At 38.5% G+C, this 25,784-nt stretch overlaps 1 protein-coding gene across 1 annotated transcript; it reads right to left on the bottom strand.

Annotated features, from left to right (window-relative positions):
- Positions 1–13,869: 13,869 nt before the first annotated feature.
- LOC127234367 (pyruvate kinase PKM-like) lies at positions 13,870–15,050 on the bottom strand. The gene is given in 2 exon segments (XM_051201271.1): positions 13,870–14,432; positions 14,435–15,050. Coding segments are annotated over 2 exon segments (1,170 nt in total). The 5' UTR covers positions 15,042–15,050.
- Between the last annotated feature and the right edge of the window lie 10,734 nt (positions 15,051–25,784).

Here is a 25,784-nt window from a genome sequence, read left to right as displayed (position 1 = left end):
CTCCTATGAATCCCACAGACCTCCCCACACTCATTGCTTTATCCTAGCCCCCAACTCCAGCACAAGCCAGACCTGCTAAACCACAAGCCAGACCTGACAGGGAATCAGGTATGTTGACTTCAGATCCTAACACTAATACTAACCCTCTCCTTCCATTCCTCTAGAATTCCCTCAGTTTGTGTTTTCTTTATTACTTCTATTTCAACTTTCACATCTTGAACTTTCAGTTTCCTTTACTTGTTTGATATTTTTTCTTGACTTTCTTGGCATTCTTTGGGGAATTTATTGATTTGATTTCATTTCTCCCATTTTTTTGTTTTTCCTTCTTCACTTCTTTAATGGATTTTTTTTCATTTCCTCTTTAAGAGCCTCTATCATCTTTATAAAATTATTTTTAGGATCATTTTTTTTGTGCTTCAGCTCTGTTGGAATGCTCTTGTCTTACTATCATTGGATCCCTGGGTTCTATTGGTGTCATGTTGTCCTTTATGATATTGAATGTATCCTTGCACTGGAATTTAGGCGTCTAGATTTGGGATGATTATAGATCTGAATGTTGATTCTAGTGTTTGTCTTTGTTGGATGGGTGTTTTGTTCCTTCACTTTCTGTTTTATTGTCTTCTGGCCTAAATGGTCAAGGATTCAGGTGTCTGGCAGGTCTTCAAGTCCAGTAAGGTGTCTCAGTTGAGGCTTGTGTGGATTTGGGTACCTACATCCAGTCTGGCCTCATGACTCTATGGAGGCTACTGAGGTTGTGGGAAATGTCTGGCCATAGGGAGAATGATGAGGTGGGTTGGGTTGGGTGATGGAGTGGATCTTAAGGAAACGGAATCCAGTGGGTAGTGGCAGTCTGGTTGGCTGGCTACTCTCTCACTACTTGATTGCTAGTGGAGATTACACCAGAACAGTGGAATTCCACCAGAGTTGGAGGCAGGGCCCAGATGCCTTGCTGTTGCTGAGATGGGAGGAGAAAGGACACAGCATATGCCCTGGATCTGGAGATTGGGGCAGCCCAGCTTGGAGGCCAGTTAAATGCCTGTTCTTTGACTAGTATGGGCTGCACCTGTGTCTATGGAGTCTGTTTTTGTTTCAGGAAAGGGCTAGCCACAGAGAGGGTAATGGGGTAGGTGGAGTTGGGCAGTGGAGTGCTCAGAGGAGCAGAATCCAGTGTGTGTCAGTGATGGTGGTCCAGTTGACAGGCAGGTCTCTCTCCTGCTTGCTGGCTGTTGGGAACAGCCAATCTGTCTTTTTATTATGGTATTGAATCCACTGATATTGAGAGATATCAATTATCAATAATTGTTGATTCCTGGTATTTTTGGTGGTGGTGGTAGTTGTGTGGTGTGTGTGTGTGTGTGTGTGTGTGTGTGTGTGTGTGTGTGTGTGTGTGTGTGTCCTTCTCTTCTTTTGATTTTATTAGTATGAGATTATTTACTCCCTGTGTTTTTATGGTTATAGTTAACCTGCTTAGGTTGGAGTTTTCATTCTAGCACTCCTTGTATGGCCACTTTGAAAATCAATATGGAGGTTTCTCGGAAACTTGGGAATCAATCTACACCAAGGCCCAGCAATACCACTATTGGGCATATACCCAAAGGATGCTCAATCATACCACAAGGACATTTGCTTAGCTATATTCATAACAGCGTTATTTGTAACAGCTAGAACCTGGAAACAACCTAGATGTCCCTCAACTAAAGAATTAATAAAGAAAATGTGGTATATCTATACAATGGAGTACTACTACTCGGCTGGATGGAGGTTGACAATGACATCAGGAACTTTAAAAGCAAATATATGGAACTAGAAAAAAAAGTCATCCTGAGTGAGATAACCCAGACCAAAAATAGACAAATATAGTATGTACTCACTCATAAGTGGGTACTACCTGTAAAGTAAAGAGTAACTATGCTCCAGAGAGGGTAGGTTACAGGGAGGGCCCAAAGAGGGATACGTGGATTCCCTGGGAAGGGGAAATAGTAGTGATCTCTGGGAAAACTAGGAAATTAAGACCTCACTCATGGAACCTCACTCTATTGATCATCTTTCCCAGTTAATAGGGGGGAAATTGTTGTGCCTTGAGGGAGATCCAAAATCAGTAACTAGACGAGTGATATTCTAAAAGCATTTTTATTTTTCACATGATTCTCTCAAGAGAAGGTAGAGAAAGGAAGCCTAGCTGGAAAGAAGCTAACTTCTCTCCAATCTGTCCAGGACACAGCACTGCAAGGCATTTGGAATCAAGCAGGCATGTTCACAACTGTTTCATTGTATTTCATTTAAACAATAAATCCAAACACTTTCCTTTACCATGATATGCTATAAATGACCTTCAAGTCCTCTCTGTCATGCTTTACATGAAAAGAAGGAATAATAAAAAGAAATAGAGCTTCATCACCAACCTGCCACAGGTTTCTAAAATCATAGTCTGTCCATTGCCTTGGAGGAGGAAAGTGGGCCCCTGCACATTAGTCCTCCTTACCCATGATATAGTATTAACTACTTTTTGTCCTGATTTTTGTCAAAGGCCTCATTCTGGATCCACATCTACTAACCCTCACTGAGGCTTTTTAGTAGAATCACCCTAGACATCTTAGTGCCCTGTGTTAAGTCTGTCTGGGCCTTACATCTACATGGAACCTCCTGCCCCAGTGATTTCTCAGGACATAACTTCACAAAGATTGACATTTGGAGAGTGAAAAATATTGAATGCAATCATTTTCTTTTCTAAATAATGCAACTTCTCACTTAGTTTTAAAGAGAATGAAGGTTTTACACTCAAGTGGAGATTTACAGAGCAGCTTCTTACGGGAATTGAGTTCTCTACCTTTGAATCCAGTAAGTCTGTCGTGAGAGTCAACTGGTACAGATGATGGACATTTTATGGGCAGAAAGAATAGTTGGGTTATCTGCATCAGTAACTACATGTGTCTTAGCACAATACAGTTAACATCTCGAAAGCCATATTTGCATGCCCCACACAGCCAACTCACTCTTATGGTTTCAGGTTGCTGGAATATATTAAGTTTCATTAACCTACACAGAAACAGAGTTCAGAAGAAAAACACAAAAGAGCAAAAAAAAAAAAAAAAAAAAAAACAGAAGCAATGACAAGTTGGAACCTGCTGTCTTTCTTCTCAAAGTAATAATAAAGAATTCAAAGCTGACACTGAACATTTTTAGAGTCCTCTGCCATTTTCAAAGTCCCCCATCACATATGTGACCAGAGTGATTTACAGAACCCTGGATCTGCCAGTGGGTTGGCATTTTCTCTTCAGCCTAACTTAATAGAGTAAAACACCCATTGCTTATTTCTGCCTTCCAAAAGCTACTGTAGCATCAAAATTCTCTTTGAGTTTAATTGGATTATTGATTTTTGGGTTTTCCTTCCCAAATGTGTTTATATCTGTCTTTCCTATTAAAAGTTCAAAATTGGTTGTATAGCAGCTATGCAGACAGTATCTCCCATCCCTCTTTGCCTTTGTTAATTCCAGAGTTATTCATTGGCACCCTAAAAAGTGCACCCCATGTTTTAACTGGCACACTTCACAGTTTTTGAGTTTTCCATTTGGGTGGGCAGGAAACCCAAATAACCAAGGCCAAAGGCTGTGCTTATTTCTTTTAAGTCTGATGTTGAACATTGCAGTGAACTGCCTATGGACTAGGAATGAAGATTCATCATGAACACCTAATAAATAAGAGAGTAGAAGTGAGTGTGAGGAATCAAGGAAATCCTGAGTAAATGTGGATTGCTGATAAGTACCAGTGACTCAGAACCATAAGAAATTGGCAATGCCTTTCGCCCTGGTCAGGTTCAAAGGCAAACCCTTCCTCTGGTCCAAGTATAGCATTGATGTGCAAAAACTAGCAACTGGAGCATCCTTCTACTGGATGTTTACAGGCTGACTCTGATCCCTACAGAAACTAGCAAACCACTCCTTATAGTCTACTTGGTACTACTCCATCAGAGTACACATAGATCACCTGTCCCTAGCTTTTCTGTGTCTCTGTATCTCATTTCATCAATGTCTTCCCTTTTTTCATTCCTTCATCACCCCTAGTCAAAATTCCAATACCAAGCCAACTAGACACTGCAGAGGACAGAGAGAAGTGCTTCCAAAATAGGGATAAGCTGAAAGAAACAGAAACTGAGATACAGATCCCCTAATGACTGCAGAATATTTTGTGTTATGTTATATACTATTTATCGTTCATAGAAAACAGGTCAAATTCAGCATCACAAAGGATATGACTACAATGCTCACATATATCACAGCCAAACCAGTTCTGTATCTTTCCGAGTCCTGCTGCTGGTTTTAGAAATACTGTAGACTTTAAGAGCCTAAGTTTATAGCCTTCCTAGTGTTTACTTCATCATAGTATCACACTCCCCAGTTTCAACTGGGTGCTCTTTGGGCATTCTACAAAGACCTCTATCCCTATCAATGTCTCGTGGCTGAACCTAAGCAATAATAGTTTTAGAGAGAACTTCCCCAAATGTTTTCACCCAATCAGTAAGAGTTCTCTTTTTGTGCCTGTCTGTTAATCATGTGCATTTTTTTTAATCTCCAAGAACCTGTTTACACAGAACTGCTGGTGAAATACCGAGCAATAAATCTTTGAACACTGATATGTACAGACTCTACCTTCTCTCACCTTACCACATTTTATTTAAAAAAAATAATGTAAAATATCTATTTGTCTTTTCAATAATATACCCATGGAAACATGAGATTGGATGTGATTAATATAGCAACGGGTAAAGGTCAATACATTTTTAGTTATTGTCAGCCTCTTCACTATAGAAAATCATCCAATCATTGAGTTTACAAATAGTGAATCAAAAATTTTGTAGAAATTTTCAAATGATCTGCATTAAATGGGTATGCTTCCATCTGCAAGGCCCCAGAAGGAAAGTGATATTATAACAGAAGAATCTAGATTTCAAGTTTTGCATGACTTATACAAGCCACAAACATGTTTGCTGTTCTGTGAATGAGCATACATGATCAGGGCTAAATATCCTAGGACCATTTCTGAGCTCCCCTGACTAAATCTGAACATTCATGATCAGGGATGAGCACTAAGGATTAGGGATGAGCATCCTGGTACTAAGGATAAGCATGAAGAAAGGAATGCCATCCAGGATCAGGTCTGAATACCAGGAACAGGACTGGTATATAAGATGAAGAATGATCACCAGGGTTGACCATTCTGTACCAACATATGTAAGTCCAGTACTGAGTGCCAGGATCAGTCTGAGCTCCTGGACCAATCCTGAACATCCAGGATCAGGACTTAGTATACAAGACCAAGGCTGAGAACATAAATAAAGCTTGAGCTTAATGGTCCATAGTCAGGATCAATGCTGAGCATACAGGACAAAAGTTGGTAATCTAAGACCAAGACCCAGCACCTAGGATTAAGGAATAAGGACTCAAGATACTGACCTGGAAAATGGATGAGTTCATTCATTATTCCCCAAATCTACCTTATCTTCAAATGTGTATTCTCCTGAGAATTAGTCAAAACCAGAGGGGCACATTTCTTATGTAGTTCTTGAATAGTCTGTTATTGGTGTTCTAAGTATATTCATATTCATCTCCATGATTCACTTATATGAAAAACAAACAGCCACTTATTTCCAGATGTATTGTAGTATAATTGGAAAGAAAAGAATATATTTAAATGAACATTGTGGCAAGTTGATATAAATATTTCAAAATGTTTACTATACTTAAGTTGATTAACACACATCACCTTGTGTAGCTACCTATTTTCAAGAGTGGAAAACTTAAGATTTGCCCCATGATAATCTGTAGTCCAGACCAGGAGAGGCCAGCTTAGCCTCCAGCCTGGGTCTGGCGCTCATTGATATGGGCTTGATGCAGGGTCCAAGCATAGGTAGATGATGATTTTCCTTAATTCTTCTGTACTGAGAGAAGTTCTGCTGGGCTGGAGTAGACTATGATGGCCTTAGGCAGGTATGGTGTTGGATATTCCAGTACTTTTAAGCTGGTTATCTCTTTCTATGCTCTGGATCCTATAGCCTTTTTTTGTCTTCCTTTCCTGTATTCGTAGGTGCTCCAACGTACTCTGGAATTTTCCTCATTGTTCAAGCTGTTCCTATTTCAGCCTTCTATTTGTAGTCCCTTTCCAAGGGATAGCTGTTTTATAAATCATATTTTAGAGTTTATGTAAATGTATTAAATAAAACCCATTGTTTAAAGCTGTCACAACATCCCTAAAAGAGTTCTAGTCAGTGTTTCTTATTTGAAGAGATCTGGAAAAAATACCATTTGTAATTTAAATAAGGATGGAGAATATCTGCATCCTAATCTTCTAGCTACCATAAAATTTGGAATTTTCTTCATGGAAGCAGAAAAGCAAATTGGAGTCACTATTTTTCAGATAGTTGATTTTAAACCTGTAATATCATATTTAAGTGTTAGTATCAATAGATAAATGCATGTCTATATAATAAAATTACAGTATTTATAAAATAATATGTGTCTGCATACTAAGAACAATGATAGGTCAACTGTTTAGGCTAAAAATGTTTTTAATAAGCAAATGGCAGCATATTGAAGAGAGTAGGTAAAGTTCACAATTATACTCCTTATTTCTCCAATTGAACTGTGCACATTTGGTTTTAAAATAAGTGTCAGGGAAGTTCTTGACTTTGCTTGAGCCAAAACCAGACTTATCTTCATGATAACAATGAAATTTTATTAATCTGATTTTGTACCACTATATAAGTACATTTTAAAAGTGGATTTTCAAGTAATAACAATAACTTTAAAATCCAAGTTTTCACTTTATTTTTAGCTGTCTAAACTTAGCCTTAGTCCTCTGGCTGGCTTCATAGACTTGAAAACAAGCCAGTCTCTCTTGAGCAAGAATATCTTCCTAAGGGAGTTAGTGGCTCAGGAGATTGATAGGAGGATATGAAGTCTTTCTATGTGTTACATTCAAGTCAAACATGTCACGGTTTATAACATAGAGAAATATATTATGAGTTAAATGTTGGAGAGCAATATGTGGTTGGATCTATGCTATACATCTAGCAATTTTGTGTGGTCAATACTAGGTGAAATTCTGTCTGATAAGGAAAGAATGAACTACTTAATTCATGTGTACTAGAAATATGAACATGCTAGAATTTGTCAACATGGGCACATGTCTGTTGAACACAGCTTAACCATAGGTCCTTTTTTATTTAAATTAGAAACAATCTTATTTTATGTATCAATCCCAGTTCCCTCTCCCTCCCATTCATCCCATCCCTCTTCTGCTCCATAGAAAGGGTGAGGTCTTCTATAGGGGATCATCAAAGTCTGTCCCATCATTTGGGGCAGGGCCTAGTTCTTTCTGGTACCAAAGCAACAGGAATAGGTGAGGGTATGTCCTCCATGGCATGCATGGGAAAACATAACTATACTCAGAATCTCCTTTGTCCCAACTATTTGGAGCATTAGTGCATTTTTACTTTGAATAATATGATGGCAAGAGATAGAAATAAATAAGAGAGTTTTTTTTTTTTTTAAGAAAAAAAATTTAGAGTGCTGAGATTTTTTTTTTTTTTTTGACATATAACAGTTTGGAAAGATTCCATAGATTTACCTAAAAAATAATTTGGCCTAATAAAATTTGTTTGGACTGACAACACTAGAAAACCACTCTCACTTGGAGAAAACTCATCTAACACATCACTAATAAACCTAACTTCATATTTCATAACTATGTTTGGACAGCAGAACTCCATAACATTGGATATGATCCACAGTAAACAGATCTTCCTCAGGCCTTGGTGAGTGTGTGGTCCTTCATTTCATGAAAATCACACAGTTTGGTTTGTTAATATTTATAATTAAATTAAAATCAAAATGTGTTAGACAGAATAGATATCCGTGTGAAAGGATTAATTAATTCTCAGAATAATTTCTGGACAAGCTATTGTTTTCAAAGATCTCAGAATTAGTATGTTAATTCAATAAAAACATGTTACCTTTAGTCTTTATGTTGAAACTTGGTTTTTCAACTGTTTTAATTGCTCTTACAAGTTGCTCTTGATATCCATTTGTAAGTAATGAATTAGGCAAAACAACTCTAAAGGAATCAGGTTGAGACTGAGATTGTTGATCAACCCAAGAAAGACTAGAAGCCTTTAAAAATATTTTCTTTTTCTCCCAGATACAACTCATATCTCAGTTACAACTCATATCTCCACAGAAACAATTCCTATATAATCTGAAATACCTACATCATGGAAGCAACACTTCCTAGGAATTAACTTCTAAATGCCTAGCTGAATGGACTGCCAATTTAGAACTTAAGATTCTGGGATACTCAGGTATGTGGTCCTGAATGTTGACAACAGAAATTGTTGGATGAATAAAGGATGGAGCAAGACACTAGCTGGTTCTTAGAGGAAGATAATACCTTAATTAAGGTTGGCTCATTTGGAAACCATGTCATAAAGCCTGAGACAATGTTGACAGCCACATATGGGACAACAAAGAAGTTCTTACAAAGGTGAATAAGCTAACAGTGCTCATCACCACTCAAGATGAATAAATGCATGTGATAGTGAAAATATGTATACAGGTGTTATCATGAGCTAATATGTTAAGAACTTCACTTAATTCATTTGTACAGCAGAAAGTCTTCAGTCCTCCACATCTCTGTACCTATCCTGTTTGTTTGTTTGTTATTTTGTGTTTTTAATCTCCAGAGTATCCCCTCCTATTTTTAAAACAATAATCCTGAGGTGTCTATGGAGCAACATTTTTCTGTTTGGTTTCTTTTTTCAAGATTTATTTATTATGTATACAATCTTCTGCCTGAATGTATGCCTGCAGGCAGATCTCATTACAAGTGGTTGAGAGCCAGCATGTGGTTGCTAGGAATTGAACTCAGGATCTTTGGAAGATCCATTGAGCAGTCTCTCCCGTGCCCCTGTTTGGTATTTTTAGACTGAAGTATATCTATATCGCTATCTGTCATGGACATGGCAAACAGGATTTCATCACAGTTAATAGAAATTGCTCAGAATATAATACACTAGGACTATTCATTAAAAGAAAGAATCCAGAGCCACATGGTAGAGTGAGAACATTGTCATACATGAACACTGCCTTGAGTTATTTAAACTCCAATCACAATTTAGCTATCAAATTTAGCTATAATTTTGAAGCAGTCACTTAAAATCCTGAACTCATTTGCTGGTTGCTAGACAGAAATTACAACAATAAACAAAAACAAGGTGTTTCCTGCTTATTTGTCAGAAATGCAAAAATGAACACCAATAGAAACACATACTAAATATTAAGTGGGAAAAAATACCTAAATGTGTATGTACTGTTACTCAAAACAGGAATGAAATATGATAAATATGTATCAACAGGCCACCTACTTATGCACAAATCAGCCAAGACCTTTAGAGGCTATTAAATAGCTATTAAAAATACTACTTATTTGCATACAGATATACTAAATTGGGCAAAGCAAGACTACTAAGTAACCTCTGACTATCCCACATGCCCTTGAGCTCATGAAATCTATAATGAACCTACAATCTTTATCGAAAATTTTTAAAAACTATGCAAAAGAGGATCATAGTGTAAAATAACCCTCTACATTATTGTCTGCATGTTTCTTAGTTGAAATCTTGCATTGAAGAATAGTAGAATTCTATGCTTGAAATGTTAACAGGGATAGAGAAAAAAAAAGGACATTTGATCCAGCAGAACTATCCTTTGGATAGGAGGCACAAATAAAGATGCTTCCAAATAACAGTTGAGAAGCTTTATCCCCACTAAACCTGTACTAAATGCTAAAGGGAGCTCTTTGTAAGATAACAGGGACACACGCATGTTACTGATGAAGGTGATACCTATAGTCTAGAATATTGAATGGTATATAATCATCTGTAACTTTACAACAAAAGTTGAAATGTAAAAGTATTTAAATGAGTACAGATGGAACAACTTACTAGTGAACACACAGTATGAAAAAACATGAATTGTAGCATTAAAACATAAAATGGGAGAGCACAGTTTTTTATGAAATCAAATTATTATCAACTTAAAACAGACTTTTCATAACTAGCATGTTTTAAGTAAGCTGTAGAGTAATCACATGTGTTAAAACAATAGAAAATATGGTAGAAACAAAAGGAAAAATAAAGGACTCAAGATACATCTATACTGGAAAACATCAAACCACAAAGAAATATTTTTAAGAGGAAATGATAGTAGTGAAGGATCCACAGAGCAGCCAGAAAACCAATGACAAAATGTCAGTAATAAATACTTGTTATGGTGTGGATTTGATGTGGTCATCAAGTCTCATGTGTTGAATGTTGGTTGGCAGGTCATAGGATTATTTTGAGAAGTGGTGGAAATTTTAGGAGGTGGGTCATAGGGGAGGTGGTAGCTCCCTCAGCACACAGCCTTCAAAGTTTATACCTGGTCTCCAGACCCTTCTTCTCTTCCTAATCCTTTACACTATGATGCCATCTGCTTTGTCCTTCCTTTCTGGCCTGCCATGATTAACATAAATCACTGAAAACATGGATTAAACAAACCCTTCCACTTCTTGTTTCTCTTCTGGATGTGGTCATAGCAACATGAATCCTTTTTGGCTCCCAAAAAGTGTGATCATTACTGTGACTAAATCTAACCATGTTAAGTATTTGGAACTGGATTGCAGGAGGAATTTGGACTAACTCTACTAGAGAAATCTAGAATGTTGTGGGTTGAACTCAGTGAATAGTCTTAGTGGGAGTTTAGAAAACCAGAATATCAACAAAATGTGGACAGGGAAGCCAGGCTCATTGGTTTTCATTTGGAAACATAGACTATCTTGAGAATTGGACTCCAGGCCATTGTGTGTTACATCTTGGCAAAAACCCTATATTTTGTCTATGTCCTGAGAGTGTGTAGAAAGCTTTTAAAGGCAGAAATACAACTTAATCTAGAAGAAATTTTAGATGGCCTAGTAGTCAGACTTTGTCATGGTTATTGCTAGGTGCCTTTACTCGGGTGTATAGTGAGAACCAAGTGGGAAAAGCAGAGTAGCAAAACTTGAAAAAAAAAACTTGAAGTTTGGTTTAAAAGTCTCTTGCAAGGTTGAGGCTAAGGCATTAACATTGTCAAAAAGAAGTCAAGTATTTTCCATATGGGTACTAGCAAAGACTCTTTGAGAGAATGTCAGGAATTACCCAGAAGCCACTCAACTCAAGCACATGAAGTCAATAAACTCTTTTTGGGAAAAAAAATTCACTTAACAAGAGCATACCTCTAGGGAATCTTAATTGCTAAAATACCTGTCTTAGTTAGGGTTTCTATTGTGATGAAACACCACAACCAAAATGTAAGTTGAGGGGGAGGTTTATTTGGCTTATACTTCAGCATTGCTGTTCATCACTAAAGGAAGTCAGGACAGGAACTCAAACACTGAAGGATGTTGGAGGTAGGAGTTGATTCAGAGGCCATCTAAGTGAAATATTTACTGGCTTGCTTCCCATAGCTATCTCAACCCACTTTCTTATAGAACCCAGGACCAGCAGTCCAGAGATGGCACCACTCACCATGGCTGGGCCCTTTCCAATTGATCACTAAATGAGAAAATTCCCTACATCTACATCTTAAAGAGGCATATCCTCAACTGAGGCTCCTTCCTCTGATGACTCTAACTTGTGTCAAGTTGACACACAAAACCACCCAGTACAACACCATATGCTTGATAATGTTTCTCCGGAATCCGTTTCACTATGATATGTCCCCTGATCATATCCAGAGGCCATTGCAGCCAAGGTGCTAGTCTGGTAACTTCTGAAGCTGAAAACAAGTGGTGTCATGGTGTCATAGTGAGCTTTAGCTGTCAATTTGACACAAGCTTAGAGTCACATGGAAAAGGAAACCTCAACTGAAGAAGTACATAAATCAGAGTCATCTGTGGTTATGTCTATGGGAGTGTTTTTTAATTAATGTTGATTTGAGAGGGCCTAGCCAATTTTAAGTTGTACCACCCCTGTGTAGGTAGTCCTGAATTATATAATAAAGCAAGTTGAGCAAGCCATGGAGGGCAAGAAAATAGGCATATACTTTCTAAGTGGTCTCTGCTTTAGCTCCTGCCTCCAAGAACCTGCTTAAGTGCCTGTCCTGGCTTTCCTCAGAGATGAACTGTGTCATATGTTGTGGCATCTTGCCTTGCCATTGAACTTTTAGTGATGGCCACACCCCTTGGAAGTGGTTTCAAGTGCAGGTGTGACCCGTTATAATGTAGAGGAGGGGATGGTTGTAGAGAGCATCAGAGAGCAAGAAGACCTCAGAGGTTATTTACCTTTATCTGTGTAAGTCCTTCCCTAATAAACACCTATTTATCATTTACCTTGGATCTGATGAACTCATTTATAGCCCAACTTCAGTGTTAAAATTAAATAAACCCTTTTCTTTAAAATTATTTGGTATATAAATGGTTTTAATTTCCAAATCAAATAATATAGGGTGCACTAATAAATAAAATACAAAGCTCAACTATAAGCTTCCTACAACAAATTAATTTCAGCTTCAAGAACACCCATAGGCTGAAAGAGAAAGGAAGCAAAAGATGTTCCATACAAATGGAAACAAAAGCAGAGCAAGAGATAGCTGCTATACTTCTGTTAGAAAAAAAAATATTTATCAAATGTGTCATGAGAAGCAAATTATAGGCTGGTGATCCTTTGCTCTAGGTCTAAAATCCATATATGAGTTAGTACATACCATGTTCCTCTTTTTGTGACTAGGTTACCTCATTCAGGATAGTTTCTTCAAGTGCCATCCACTTGCCTGCGAATTTCAAGATTCCGTTGTTTTTTTCTTTTCCACAGAGTAGTATTCCATTATGTAGATGTGCCACATCTTCTTTATCCATTCTTCAGTTGAGGGGCATCTACATTGCTTCCAGGTTCTTGCTATTACAAATAGTGCTGCTATGAACATAGTTGAACAGATGTCTTTGTTGCATGGATGTGGATCATTTGGGTATATGCCTAAGTGGGGGACTGCTGGGTCCTGTGGTAAACTAATTCCCATTTTCCTGAGGAACCGCCATACTGATCTCCAAAATTGCTGTAAGAGTTTGCACTCCCACCAGCAGTGGAGGAGTGTACCCCTTTCTCCACATCCTCTCCAGCATAAGTTGTCATTGGTGTTTCTAATGTTAGCCATTCTGGCAGAAGAAAATGGTATCTCAGAGTTATTTTGATTTGCATTTCCCTGATAGCTAAGGATTGAGCACTTTCTTAAGTGTCTTTCAGCCTTTTTGATTTCCTCTATTGAGAATTCTTTCTTCAGTTCTGTACCCCATTTTTTTAATAGGGTTATTTGGTGTTTTGTTGACAAGTTTCTTGAGTTCTTTGTATATTTTGGAGATCAGCCCTTTGTCAGATGTAGGATTGGTGAAGATCTTTTCCCAGTCTGTGGGCTGCCATTTGATCTTGTCAGCTGTGTCCTTTGCCTTACAGAAGCTTCTAAGTTTGATGAGGTCCCATTTGTTAATTGTTGATCTCAGTCTGTGCTACTGGAGTTATGTTCAGGAAGCAGTCTCCTACACCAATAAGAGACATTATATAATGAAAAACAAGAGGCTCTACACACAACATGATAGGACCAAAACATATAAAGCAGATGATAGATGATCAAAGATATAAAAAGCAAGACAGTAATAAAGTGATTGTCATCCCTGTGCTCAACAAGGCACCGATGGCCCAGCAACAAACTCAGTAAGGAGATGCTCGACTTGAACTGTACTTTAGACTAGAGGCCTGGATGATTGACACATGGCCTGACTGACACATTAGACCAGAGACTGACTGACATTTTAGACAAAGAGGCCTGACTGACACTTTAAACTAGAGGGTTGACTGACAATAGAGGGAAAGTAATGAACATCAAAGTAGAAATAAAAACTAAAAGTTGCTCCAGACAGCATGATGCAGTCAGCTCCATCTAGGACTGCATTGGCCACATCACTGCCCTCAGCACGGGTGGGGCAAGGTTTCTTGATCATGCTCTCCAGCATCTGAATGGCACAGATGACAGGCTTCCCAGCTCGGTTGCATTGTCCAGTCATCATCTTCTGAGCTAAGAAGACCTTCTCTGCAGGAATCTCAATGCCCAGGTCACCACGAGCCACCATGATCCCATCACTGGCCTCCAAAATCTCATCAAACCTGCAGACACCTTCATGGTTCCCAATTTTGCTGATGATCTTGATGTTCTTGCCCTTCTCTCCCAGGATCTTCCTAACCTCATGCACATCAGCTGCCTTGCAGATGAAATATGCAAACACCATGTTGACATCCTGCTCCACTCCAAACTTCAGGTCCTGGATGTCCTCCTCTGACACAGCAGGGAGATCCACAGCAGCTCTGGGGAGGTTCACCCCTTCTTGCTGCCCAAGGAGCCACCATTCTCTACCTCTGTCAGCAGAAAATCAGCACCTTTCTCCTTCACCTGCAGTGAGATGAGCCCATCATCCACGAAGATCTTGCTGCCCACCTCTACCACCTTACAGATGTTCTTATAGTCCAGCCACAGGATGTTCTCGTCACACTTCTCCATGTAGGTATTGTCCAGGGTGATCTTCAAGGGGGCTCCCTTCTTCAGCTCCACTTCTGCAGTACCGCTGCCTTTGATGAGTCCAGTCCTGATTTCAGGTCCCTTTGTGTCCAGAGCCACAGCAACAGGTCGGTAGAGAATCGGGTCAGATGCGAAGCTTTCTGTGGCCATACGCACATTCTTGATAGTTTCTGCGTGATACTCATGAGTTCCATGAGAGAAATTCAGACGAGCCACATTCATTTCTGACTTGATCATCTCCTTCAGCATCTCCACTGACCGAGTACAAATAATGCCAGTGTTGCGAGCCGTGATCGGTGCGGAGTCAATGTCCAGGAGGCACGTATGTTCCAGGAAGGTATCAGCCACGGCTGCGTGGAGCTGCTGGGTCTGAATGAAGGCAGTCCCTGCTTCACTGTGTGGCTTCGCCATGGTTTCTGATGTTTTCTGTCACACTCCGAATCTTGCAGCGAAGCTTAAGACGAACGTCTGAAAGGTCCGGACGAGTCACCGGTGTGCGGCTCTTTTAAGGATATAAACTAAAATTGTGAAAAACAGACAAAAATAACTAAATGAAGTAAGAGACAGCCCAGTCGCTGCTACAGATAAAGAACTTGTAAGACTGCAGTGAACAAGAGCCTAGAAGTGCATAAAGCCCTAGAGATGTACAACCTACAAAAGTGAATCATAAAGAATACAAAACCTGAACAGATTCATTCCCAGAAAAGATCTAAAAATATCTAAAAAAGATCTCCCATTAAGAAAGCTTACAATTGTGTGTTTGCCTTGCTGAATTCTAGCAAACATTAAAGGAAAGATGAAGTAGTAACTCAGTGATAGAGTACCTATACCACATTCGCAAGGTGTTGTGTGCTATAAGCAGCACCAGAAACAAACCCAAAAACGGAAATATTAAGTAATGAAGGAAGATGAAAGCCAGGTAATTGACACATGACTTATAACGGAGGATATAAAGCTAATTGGTTTTTCTGGTTTAATTCTATCAACTATTTTTTTTTCAGGGGGGAGCTTAGGGTAAGTGTGGTGTTTTGAATGAAATATCCTCCCTTAGCCCCCTTAGCCTTAGACATTTAAATACTTGGTCCCCCAAGAAATGGTACTGTTAGGAAGGTTTAGGAATTATGCTCTTGTTGCAGGAAATATGTCACCAAAGATGGGCTTTGAGGGTTTAGGGACTTGTGAAACTGAACTTTCACACACACTGCCCCCTGCCGAGAGAGAGAGAGAGAGAGAGAGAGAGAGAGAGAGAGAGAGAGAGAGAGAGGAGAAAATGCAAATAACTGGTAGCTGAACAGAAATGTTTATCTCTCACACACACATGATGAAGCTCTTCCCTTCATCAGTCAGCAATGGGAATCTTTCAGCTCCATATAGCCTTAGGGAACACCATAGTACACACAGCCTTTCATTGATTAACATGGTTTTATTGATTAGCATGAGGTATGAGGCCAAACAGCTTAGGAGTCCTGCAAACCTCTTACTATTCTAATTTAAGTCTATAGGAGATTAGTGGCCTGAATCCTATCTTTTCTCCATAAAACAAGTGTGTGAAGGAAAGAAACCCCATAAATTAGATTCCTGGAAACTTCAGTAAGGCTCCAAGAGCAGGTAGAATTTGATAAGAAAATCTATGCAAAGATAGTGGCTCTGTCCCTTCATCTTTGCAGTCCTCCTTTTATGGTTCATATAACACATGCCAAAGCCCAAAAGACCTTCATCTGGAGCCAATACCAGTGGGCAGCTGCACGGAAGAAAGGAGCCCAGCTGAGCCATGTGCTCCACGTCCCCAGTTCTGTGCCATGGGGGCTGAAGGTGACCCAACTTTGACACTATTACAACTTCTTAAAAACCCCTTTCCCACAGAGACATTATAGTAGCTTATTAACTTTTGCAGTTTTAAAGAATTGAAACATTCTATAAACAAATATTCAAACTCATTTGGGTATAATATGTATATTTTTTAAAAAATCACCCTCAAAGTTCCAGTGTCTATAGAGTGTCCTCAAATAGATGTGTTTTATTCGCATGCCCAAGGCATGATTTTTGTGCCTTCATCTCCTGAGCTTGAGAATATAGGCAATACCATGGTTGGTTTATGTACTGTTGTGAATGGATTCCCAGATCGTTATAGTTTCTTGATTACTCAAACATGAACAACTTTATCTTCAATACCAGAGACCTGTGCCTTGACATTTCTGGCTCAGGAGGTATCAGGAAAGTACTGGCATCTTAATTCCATGAAGGAATGGAAATGACCCACCAGTGGATATTAAAGCACAAGTGAGTTTCAGGGAACCAAGAGAGAGTTGTCCTGGTGTACTCCCCTGCCTTATCCAGAATGATGATGACAGACGGTTAGATCATTGATAGCCTTATTTCAGAGCCATCCCTGAGTCCAGTACAAGGCCTCTAAATCTTCTCTAGACATATTAGATCTTTGTGAAGCTGGGCAGAGGATGAGACATCAACAGAGAGCTTGCTCACCACAGTTGTAGCCGTCCCCCACTCTGTACTTTTCTATTTGTGGCTTGTCTCTATGATTAATTAACTAAGATTGTAATCTCATTGATCAAGACTTGAATGATGTTTTCTACAATGCCTAATGTATTGATGGAGCTACCAAATGTCAAATAGCCATTTATATCAGTCATGTTCTGAGAACTTGTGCTCATCTACTGATTAGGGATGCTCTGGCACTAAGCCACCAGTCACCTGTGACCTGAGAGAATATGATCCTCTTTAGAGCAGAATCACTATCCAGTAGGCTCCAGAGGCACAGTTATCTCTGGACTGTGATGTCTCCAGTCCTTAAAATCCACAATGTGAAAAAAAAAAACACATTTAAAAATAAAAGTGCTCAAGGATTAAAACCCAGTTTTTCAACTCAAGCACACTGTTTCAGATCCTTGTGTGACTTTGTGTTTTGATGTTGGTCCATCCTCAGAACACTATTGAAGCCCATGAAACCTCCACAGTACTGTCTTAGGTTCTACTCCCCACCTAGTCAAATATGTATCCCCAGTAGTCTGCAATCCAAGGTCTTTATGTGTTTCTGCATCATCTTGAAAGCAAGTATGCTCTGACTTATGCTGTGAGGTTATTACCGACATACCTATTTTTCCATGTTAAAGCTCTGCATCGGTTATTTAGGTAGCGCCTAACTTTAAGCAAGGGCATATGGCCTCTTTTTGTAAGCCTAAGTGTTCTGGCCTATCTATTTTGGAAAACCAAACTATCAACTCTCATTGTAGGTTGCAAGTAAAGTGATACAAGATGGCAGAAAGAAATGGTTACCACTCAGCCTCTGTAGAAGCTGACTTTTCATCCCCTTAGAGAAAGAAAAATGAAACAAAGTATATTATCAGGTCAGGCAGATTAGGAATTGATTTGCCAGCCCACCTTCATAACTAATCTCAAGATTCTAGAATGCCAGACTCTAAGGTTAATACCATGAACTTTAGTAATTGTCATTACTCTCATATTGCAGGTACATTCCCTACACATCAAAGGCAATCATCATTTAGAAGGCTAGGGTGGCATGTCCTGGAAGATATCAGAATTTAATGTGTAGAGTTATATTTTAGTTCACATTTCAGCTTCAAATATTCTGGCCCTAAACTCTTCCAGGAGTTCATTAAATTTCATTAAATATCTACATCTGTTAAAAACAAAACAGAAATGTGAATTGTAGATGTACGGGCTATTTCTTAAGATGGAGACTATGAAAATATACTTCAAAGTTTTAAAAAATTCAATATTGCCATTCCACTCAGCAAATAGATGTATCTGTCCTTCTCTATGTTCATCAGTTCAAGCTAAATAATGTCTACATGTGAAATTATCATAAGGATTTTATTTAAACCTAAACTCCACATTCAACAGAGGAGAAATACTTGAATTATCTCTGACTCCCACTTCTGTAACTATTCAATGTTTCCTTTAGTAGTAAAAAAAAAAAAAAAAAAAAAAAAAAGTCTTACATTAAAACAGTCTATGAATGCCAGATGGCAAATTTTCAAAAACAGTAAGGAAACAAATCAACAAAGGACAGGAGAAATGTCTCAGCAGTTCAGAGTGCTTGCTTGATTTGCATGAGGAGATTTCAGTTCAGTCCCAAGTACCTCTGTTGGGTAGCTCACAGCCTCCTATAACTCTAGCTCCAGAGCATCTAAACCCTCTTCTGGCTCCCATATACACATACATACATGTGCACATATAGCTCACACAAACACATTTTAAAAGACAGGCAGCAAATCATAGGAAAACTACCAAACTACCAATGCCTGTTGTTACATTATGTTATAACTTAAAAAAAAAAAAAACCACCACTTTGGGGACTCTTTTGGGAAAACTGATGGTATTTGTCAGTCTTCATTTCTTTGTGATAAATAATCATTATATAAAATCTACATTTTCATCGTGTTTAGTTGTGTATCACACTGGCAGTAAGTTCATTCACACTGATGTGCACCATCACTACCATTCATCTACCTCTATAACTTCGCATCTTTCCAAACCAAAACATGGTTTTCCTTAAACACCAACCTCACAACTCCCTCCTAGCTTATATTCTGTCTCCATTAATTTGACTACTCTAAGTAACTCATGTGGACTCTTGCAAGATTCTATTTGACTTTTTATGCTATATGTCTTTGAGGTTGATCCCTGTGTCATTTCATCTCTACTTAAATGGAAAGCATTGAGTTGTGTATGGATGCTCTATTGCACTTATCTATTCATCACTGAAGGATTTTAGGGTGTTTCTGTCTTTGAGCTGCTGTAAATAATGAAGCTATGAACATGGATATAGGTAGACACATTCAAGTCTGCCTTTTACTGCATGTTCAGAAATATAATCACTACTTTATAGTAACTGCTTAATTTGCTGTTGAACCTTGCATAGAAGGTGTAGAATTTTATGTTCATAACCATTTTGGACACAGGTTCCAATTTCTCCATTTCCATGAAGTACTGGGTTTTTTCCTTTGTTTAACAATAGCATGTAGCATCTCTCATGTGACTTTGAATGGAATTCCTGGATGATCAGTGACATTAAGCATCTTTTCATGTCCATATTATGTCCTGGTGGGAAATGATTACTCAAGGTCTTTGATGGTTAATTAGGTCACTTCCTTATATAGTCCTTATATATTCTATATATTTATAATTCCTTATCAGACACATGATTTATAATTATTCTCTTACCTTTGAACTGCCTTTTGGCATGTAGAGGCTATCATTTGATAAAAGTCCTTAATATTAACAAAGTCCAATTTGCTTATTTTTATTATCTGTGACATCATTACCATATATTTTTGTGTGTGGAGTATCCCATTTTCAAATGTACCTTGTTATTACTTTTTTTTCCTATGACTGAGTGGCTAAGTGACTTCCCATGCCTCACAAAATAAACTGCTACCCTGACCCACCCTGTAAGCACATGGATACACAGAGTTGTAGGTACATTTATGCACATTGATTTTAGATTTTGAAAACAGTCAACTAACAATTTGAGCAGCCGTGGAAAGGCTACCATAAATGTCCTTCCCGGATAATGAGATCAAAAACTAACTTATCCACCATCTTGGAGCCCTGATCTAGTACCTGTTGGAAACAGAAGCAAACAGCCATACCTAAACACTGAGTTGAAATAGAATCCAGATGCAGAGGAAGAGGACAAGACCAAGTTGCAGAAACACATAGAGACAGCTGACCTGAACAAGGAGGAGCTAACGGGCCCCCAGACTGATAGCTGGGAATCCAGCATGGGACTGACTCAGGCCCCCCTGAATATGGGTCTCAGCTAGAAGGACTGAGCAATCTAAGGGACCTCAGACAGTGGGACCAGGATGTATTCCTGGTACACAAAAGGACCTTGTGGACACATCCCCCATGGAGGGATACTCTCTTAACCTAGAGACAGGAGAGAAGTCCTAGTCCCTACTTCAAATGACTTGACAGATTTACATGACCCCACCAGGATGGCATTGCCCTACATGTGGAATTGGGGTGGGGGATGGGAGGGGAGGGTGGTCAGGGTGCATTGAGGGGACAGAGAGAGTAAGAGGGAGGGAGAGGGGAGGAACAGAGGGAGGGAGGGAGAGGGAACTGGGATCGACATGTAAAATAAAAAGTAAATAATTTTAAAAAAAGAAAAGAAATATTTAATACAGGACAGCAGATTTAAATGATTAGAAGTTTTACTCTAAACAATAAATAAAACATGCTTGTAAAGGCCAAAAAAAAAAAAAGATTTTGGAAACAGAATTACTGAATCTAATGGCTTGAATATGTTTAGAACTGTTCAAAGTTTCTCTGACTTTGTAATCAGGATTAGAGGTATTGCAGGTGGTTGTGAGCTGTGTGACATGTGTGCTATGAAATAAATCTATGTTCTTGGAAGAATTATTTTAACCACCAAGCTATGCCTTTAGCTCCTGAATATAGACTTTTAACTGAAAAAATACATTAGACTTGGACATTTGGTTATAACTTACACCTCTAAAATAACAACTTAGCATAAGCTTTAGACCAAGGACTGGAGAGATACTAAGGGGTTAAGTAAGAACACTGGATGCTCTTCTAGAGGTCCTGAGTTCAATACCCAGCAACCGCATAGCAGCTCACAGCCATCTAAAATAGGAGCTGATGCCCACTTCTCAGCGGCATGTATACAGGCAGAGTATTCATACACAAAACATAAATAAATTAAATTTTAAAAAACTTAAGACAATTTATTGCTTTCCATAGCCCAATGTTCCTTACTTTAACATAGAACAAATGGATTACCAGATACTTTCCCATCTTGAAATGAAATGTTTTATTGTTTAAATTTTTCCAAAAGTATTTTACAGCTTTGGGTTTTATGTTTAAGTCTTTAATGATTTGAGTTGATTTTTGTATAAGGCCATCAAGTTTTCAAACACTTTTTTATAGATTCCCTATTCTGTACTTCTGACACCTTTGTCAAAAAAACTAAATTCTTAGAATTATTTGAGAGCTCTGTATCGTGCTTCGTTGATACACATGTCTGTTTTAATAGCCATACTGTTTTGACTTCTATAATTTTGTAACATATTTTAAAATTAGAAAGAATGACCCGGAGTGATCCAGATTTTGTCCTTTTCCTGGGATTTCTGTAGCTGTTCATAGTTTTATGACATCACTTACATATGTTAGGAATTTTTCTATTTCTGTGAAAAATAATATCATATTTGTATAGGAACTAAGCTGAAACTAAAATTTCTTGAAGAACACAGAGAAGAGTCAATGATCTTAATCTGGAAAATAATTTGTGAGTCTACCCCTAAAAAAATAAACAATAAAAATGAAGCTAGAAAGGGAGCTGAATCAACAAAAAATCTGCTACACAGCAAGAAAAAAACAGAGAAAAGCTACAGAACAGAAGAAAATATTTTAAATCCATATATCTGATAAGGATTAATATCCAAAATATATGGGGAACTCAATACCCTAAGCAATTAACTGAGTACAAAAATAGGTGAATAATCTGAGTAAGAATTTCTCAAACTGTGGGGCACAGGTTTCTAGACTGTGTCAGGAAGCATACTTCACATCTCCAACCTGGAAAATGCAAATTAAAGCCACACTGAGCTATAGACTCAAACCTACTGGAATATAATAAAAACGTGAAGAGGAAATGAGTGTTGGTAAAGATGTGAAGAAAAGGAACCATGAGCTTCACTGGTAGAAAGGTCATTTAATACATTCATTATGTAAAACTAAAACCTACTATTATCATCTTACTAGCAATCTCTATTTGGCATTCACCTAAAAGAGATGAATATACCAAGGACATATCTGCACTCTTATGTTCACTGCAGTACATTTCACAGTAGCCAGAATATGAACCCAATGCAAATGTCCACTGGCTGAGGTTAAAAAAAAATAATGCCATACATGATAGAATTACTAAGTCTTAAAGACTCTTCTTCAACATAGAAGAATCTGGAACCCATGTTAGATGAAAGGTAAGTACTATACTCCTTGTATGTGGAAGCAGAGAACTGAACAGTGGTTACCATTACCAGGAGCCAGTCAGAAGAACAAAATTCCAGTAATAGATGATGAACAAGTTTAAGAGATACATATACATATAATACCTATGATTAATAAAGTTTGTATGCATATAAAGCTTGCTAAGGCTGAAAAGATTCAGTGTTTTCATCTCAAGTTCCTGGTGAGCATGTGTAGTTATATGTATGTGAAAAAGCTTTATTTAGCATTCCAGGATGCAAATATGAATCAAAATATTACATAGAGAAAATTTCATATCGTAATTAAGAAGTTAATGTTAAAAATTCTACTGAAGCAAGGAGTCGCAGAGCATGCAGCAGACTCATTTCGTAAGGTAGGCCTGCCTTTATACCCCTTCCTAAGGTCCTATTGGCTCAGGTGGCGGACTCTGCTGCATGTCCTTTCCTCATTGGCGCCTCTGGGTCATGTGTCTCTCTGTCAGGAGTCTCTGGTGGTTGAGACAGGCTTGGCAGATTGGCTCAGGTAGGAAGTGCCTGCTGCACATACGCATCGGGGGCTGGCCTGGGGCAGGGCGACTGTGGGTGGCGTAGATAGGCCGAAGTTTCTCCTACAGACTACTACTTCTAAGGTAGTGTATTTAGCATTGTTTCGATGTGAATGGTACATTTTAATCCAATAGGAGGCTAGCATTACACTGCAATTATCAGGGCATTATGGAAGAATCGTCAGGTTATTCCTGGCATGGTATTCTGAATTAAAAATTAATATTAAGCTACCCATCTATAACCTCTCTTGTCTTCATTTTAATATATTTAATAACTGGAAAGTGTCCAGTGAAAAGAACTGGGTAGCTGATCCAGCACCAGACCTCCCTTACATTCTCTTCCCTCAGTCCACACTCTTATCTTCCAGCAGAATTTATATAGAGTACACTCATCATCAAAAAAAGAAAAAAAAATTATATATTTGATTAGTCAGTTAACTTGCCTGCCTCAACTGAACTCAAAATCTTAATCTTTCCTAGTTAGATATGCATGATGGATACTGGATACTTAGTTTTTAAAAGTTCCCATTTTATAAAGGATATCTTTATTTTTTAAAAAAAATATAAATCTGTCTAAAAAAGATGCATGGGTAATGTGAGGGTTTTATGACTTTAGTAAATTGCACCTGACAAAATAATGAGGATATTAAATCTGTGTCCTTGGAGAGCATGAATGGTGTTGAGGAAGGATGGGAGAACAAGTTTAGCCAAGTTTAACACACAGCCTTCACAAGCATTTGATCTGACCTCTGACATCTGTGGTTTAGATTTGTTCACCCTAGTGGATTCTTTGTTCTAAGAACAACTTGCCAAAAAAATGAGGGATATCTCTTAGGCATTGAGTGGCTCTTGAAGGTCAAGTGTACATGACTCAAAATCCTGGGGTTTGGTGGGGGTGATGGGGGAGGATGGGAGGGTGAAGACAGGAGGGTGTGATTGAAGTGTAAAACAACTTTGTTTCAAATTTAAATAAAAAAAGGAAAAAGAAAAAAATTGCATCAGCCAGACTGTCTTGGTGACTAAAGGGAATGTCCTAGAGGAAATGTGCTATTGCTATGTCTGATTCCCTCTTACAAAAAGCACAGAACTATGGACAGGAAACTCATTTGTGGGGGGTCTTTTCTCAACACCCTTGTGATTAAATGACCCCACCACCCTCCTAGACCAAACCTGCTACATCTCAGTTGTCAGCTCAAGTGATGCAGCCAGAAGTAGAAAACTGCTATCAATTTCTTATGATCGTTAGCTGAAATGTCAAAGTATGCCTGGTAGATTCCCAACTGTTAACTTTTTAGAAATTATGGTATGGAGGCCACAGGAATATTTTGACAGGCAAGGCATTTCTAACGTACCTGGGTAGATACCACAACTTTAGCTCTTTACTCAGTCCAGCAAGCCAAAATTGTAATAGTTCATATGTGGACAAAAGCATGTATTAAATGTGGCTATCCGGATGAGAATGAGATACAATATCACAACTTAAATCTATATAGTCTTTTTAAATTATTTTTGAAATCATAATATAATTACATCATTTCCCCTTTCCTTTCCTCCCTCCAAATCTTCCCAAATATCTTCCTTGCTCTCTTTCAAATTCATGGAATATATTTTCAAAAATATATAATACAACCTGCTTAATCTATGTATGTTATTTGTGTGTATGTTTATGTTTTCAAGGCTGGCCATTTGGTGTTGGATAACCAATTGGTGTAATCTTTCAAGGACAATACTATTTTCTCCTGGTCTCATTATTCCTGAGTTGCCTATAGTTCTTTGTACAGAGATGAGTTCTTGTGAGCTTCCCCTTCCATGTTACCATGTTTATTGGTGCCATCCTTGTTCAGCTGCCTAAGGGCAGCCATGTTAGTGACACTTTATGGATATAGATTTTGACATGTCTAGGAGACACAATCTCACAACAAACTCCCTGTTCCTCTAGCTTTTAACAATATTTCTGGTCCCTCTTCCATAATGGTGTGTGTGTGTGTGTGTGTGTGTGTGTGTGTGTGTGTGTGTGTGTAATGATCTCCATCTATTCCAAAATGAAGCTTCCTTGATGAGTGGTAAGAAGACTAGATTTAGAGCCAGGCACACACCTTTAATCTCAGCACTCGGGAGGCAGAGGCAGGCAGATCTCTGTGAGTTCGAGGACAGCCTGATCTACAGAGCTAGTTTCAGAACAGTCTCCAAAGCAATACAGAGAAACCCTGTCTCCAAAAGAAGAAGAAGGAGAAGGAGAAGGAGAAGGAGAAGGAGAAGGAGAAGGAGAAGGAGAAGGAGAAGGAGAAGAAGAAGAAGAAGAAGAAGAAGAAGAAGAAGAAGAAGAAGAAGAAGAAGAAGAAGAAGACTAATTTAATGGTCCCTGGAGGAAATATGCAAGCTTCCAAAGGAGGGAAGCAACCAACAGTCCTATTCAGATATGATACCAATGACCCATAACAAGGACTAGCATGGCATGATAACCCCAAAGGTACAGTAGTGCCACATAAACCTCAGTAATAGATAACCAACAGCTCTCTAATTGGACTTAAGACCCACTCAAAAAGAGAGAAATCATGTGTGGTACTGGAAACCTAGCCAACTACCAGGGTTAGCAAAGTTGTGACTCTTAG

Source organism: Phodopus roborovskii, unplaced genomic scaffold (assembly GCF_943737965.1).
Source record: "Phodopus roborovskii unplaced genomic scaffold, PHOROB, whole genome shotgun sequence".
Classification (NCBI taxonomy): Eukaryota; Metazoa; Chordata; class Mammalia; order Rodentia; family Cricetidae; genus Phodopus; species Phodopus roborovskii.
Note: the sequence above shows the minus strand (reverse complement) of the source record. Positions and strands in the feature narration are given on the sequence as shown.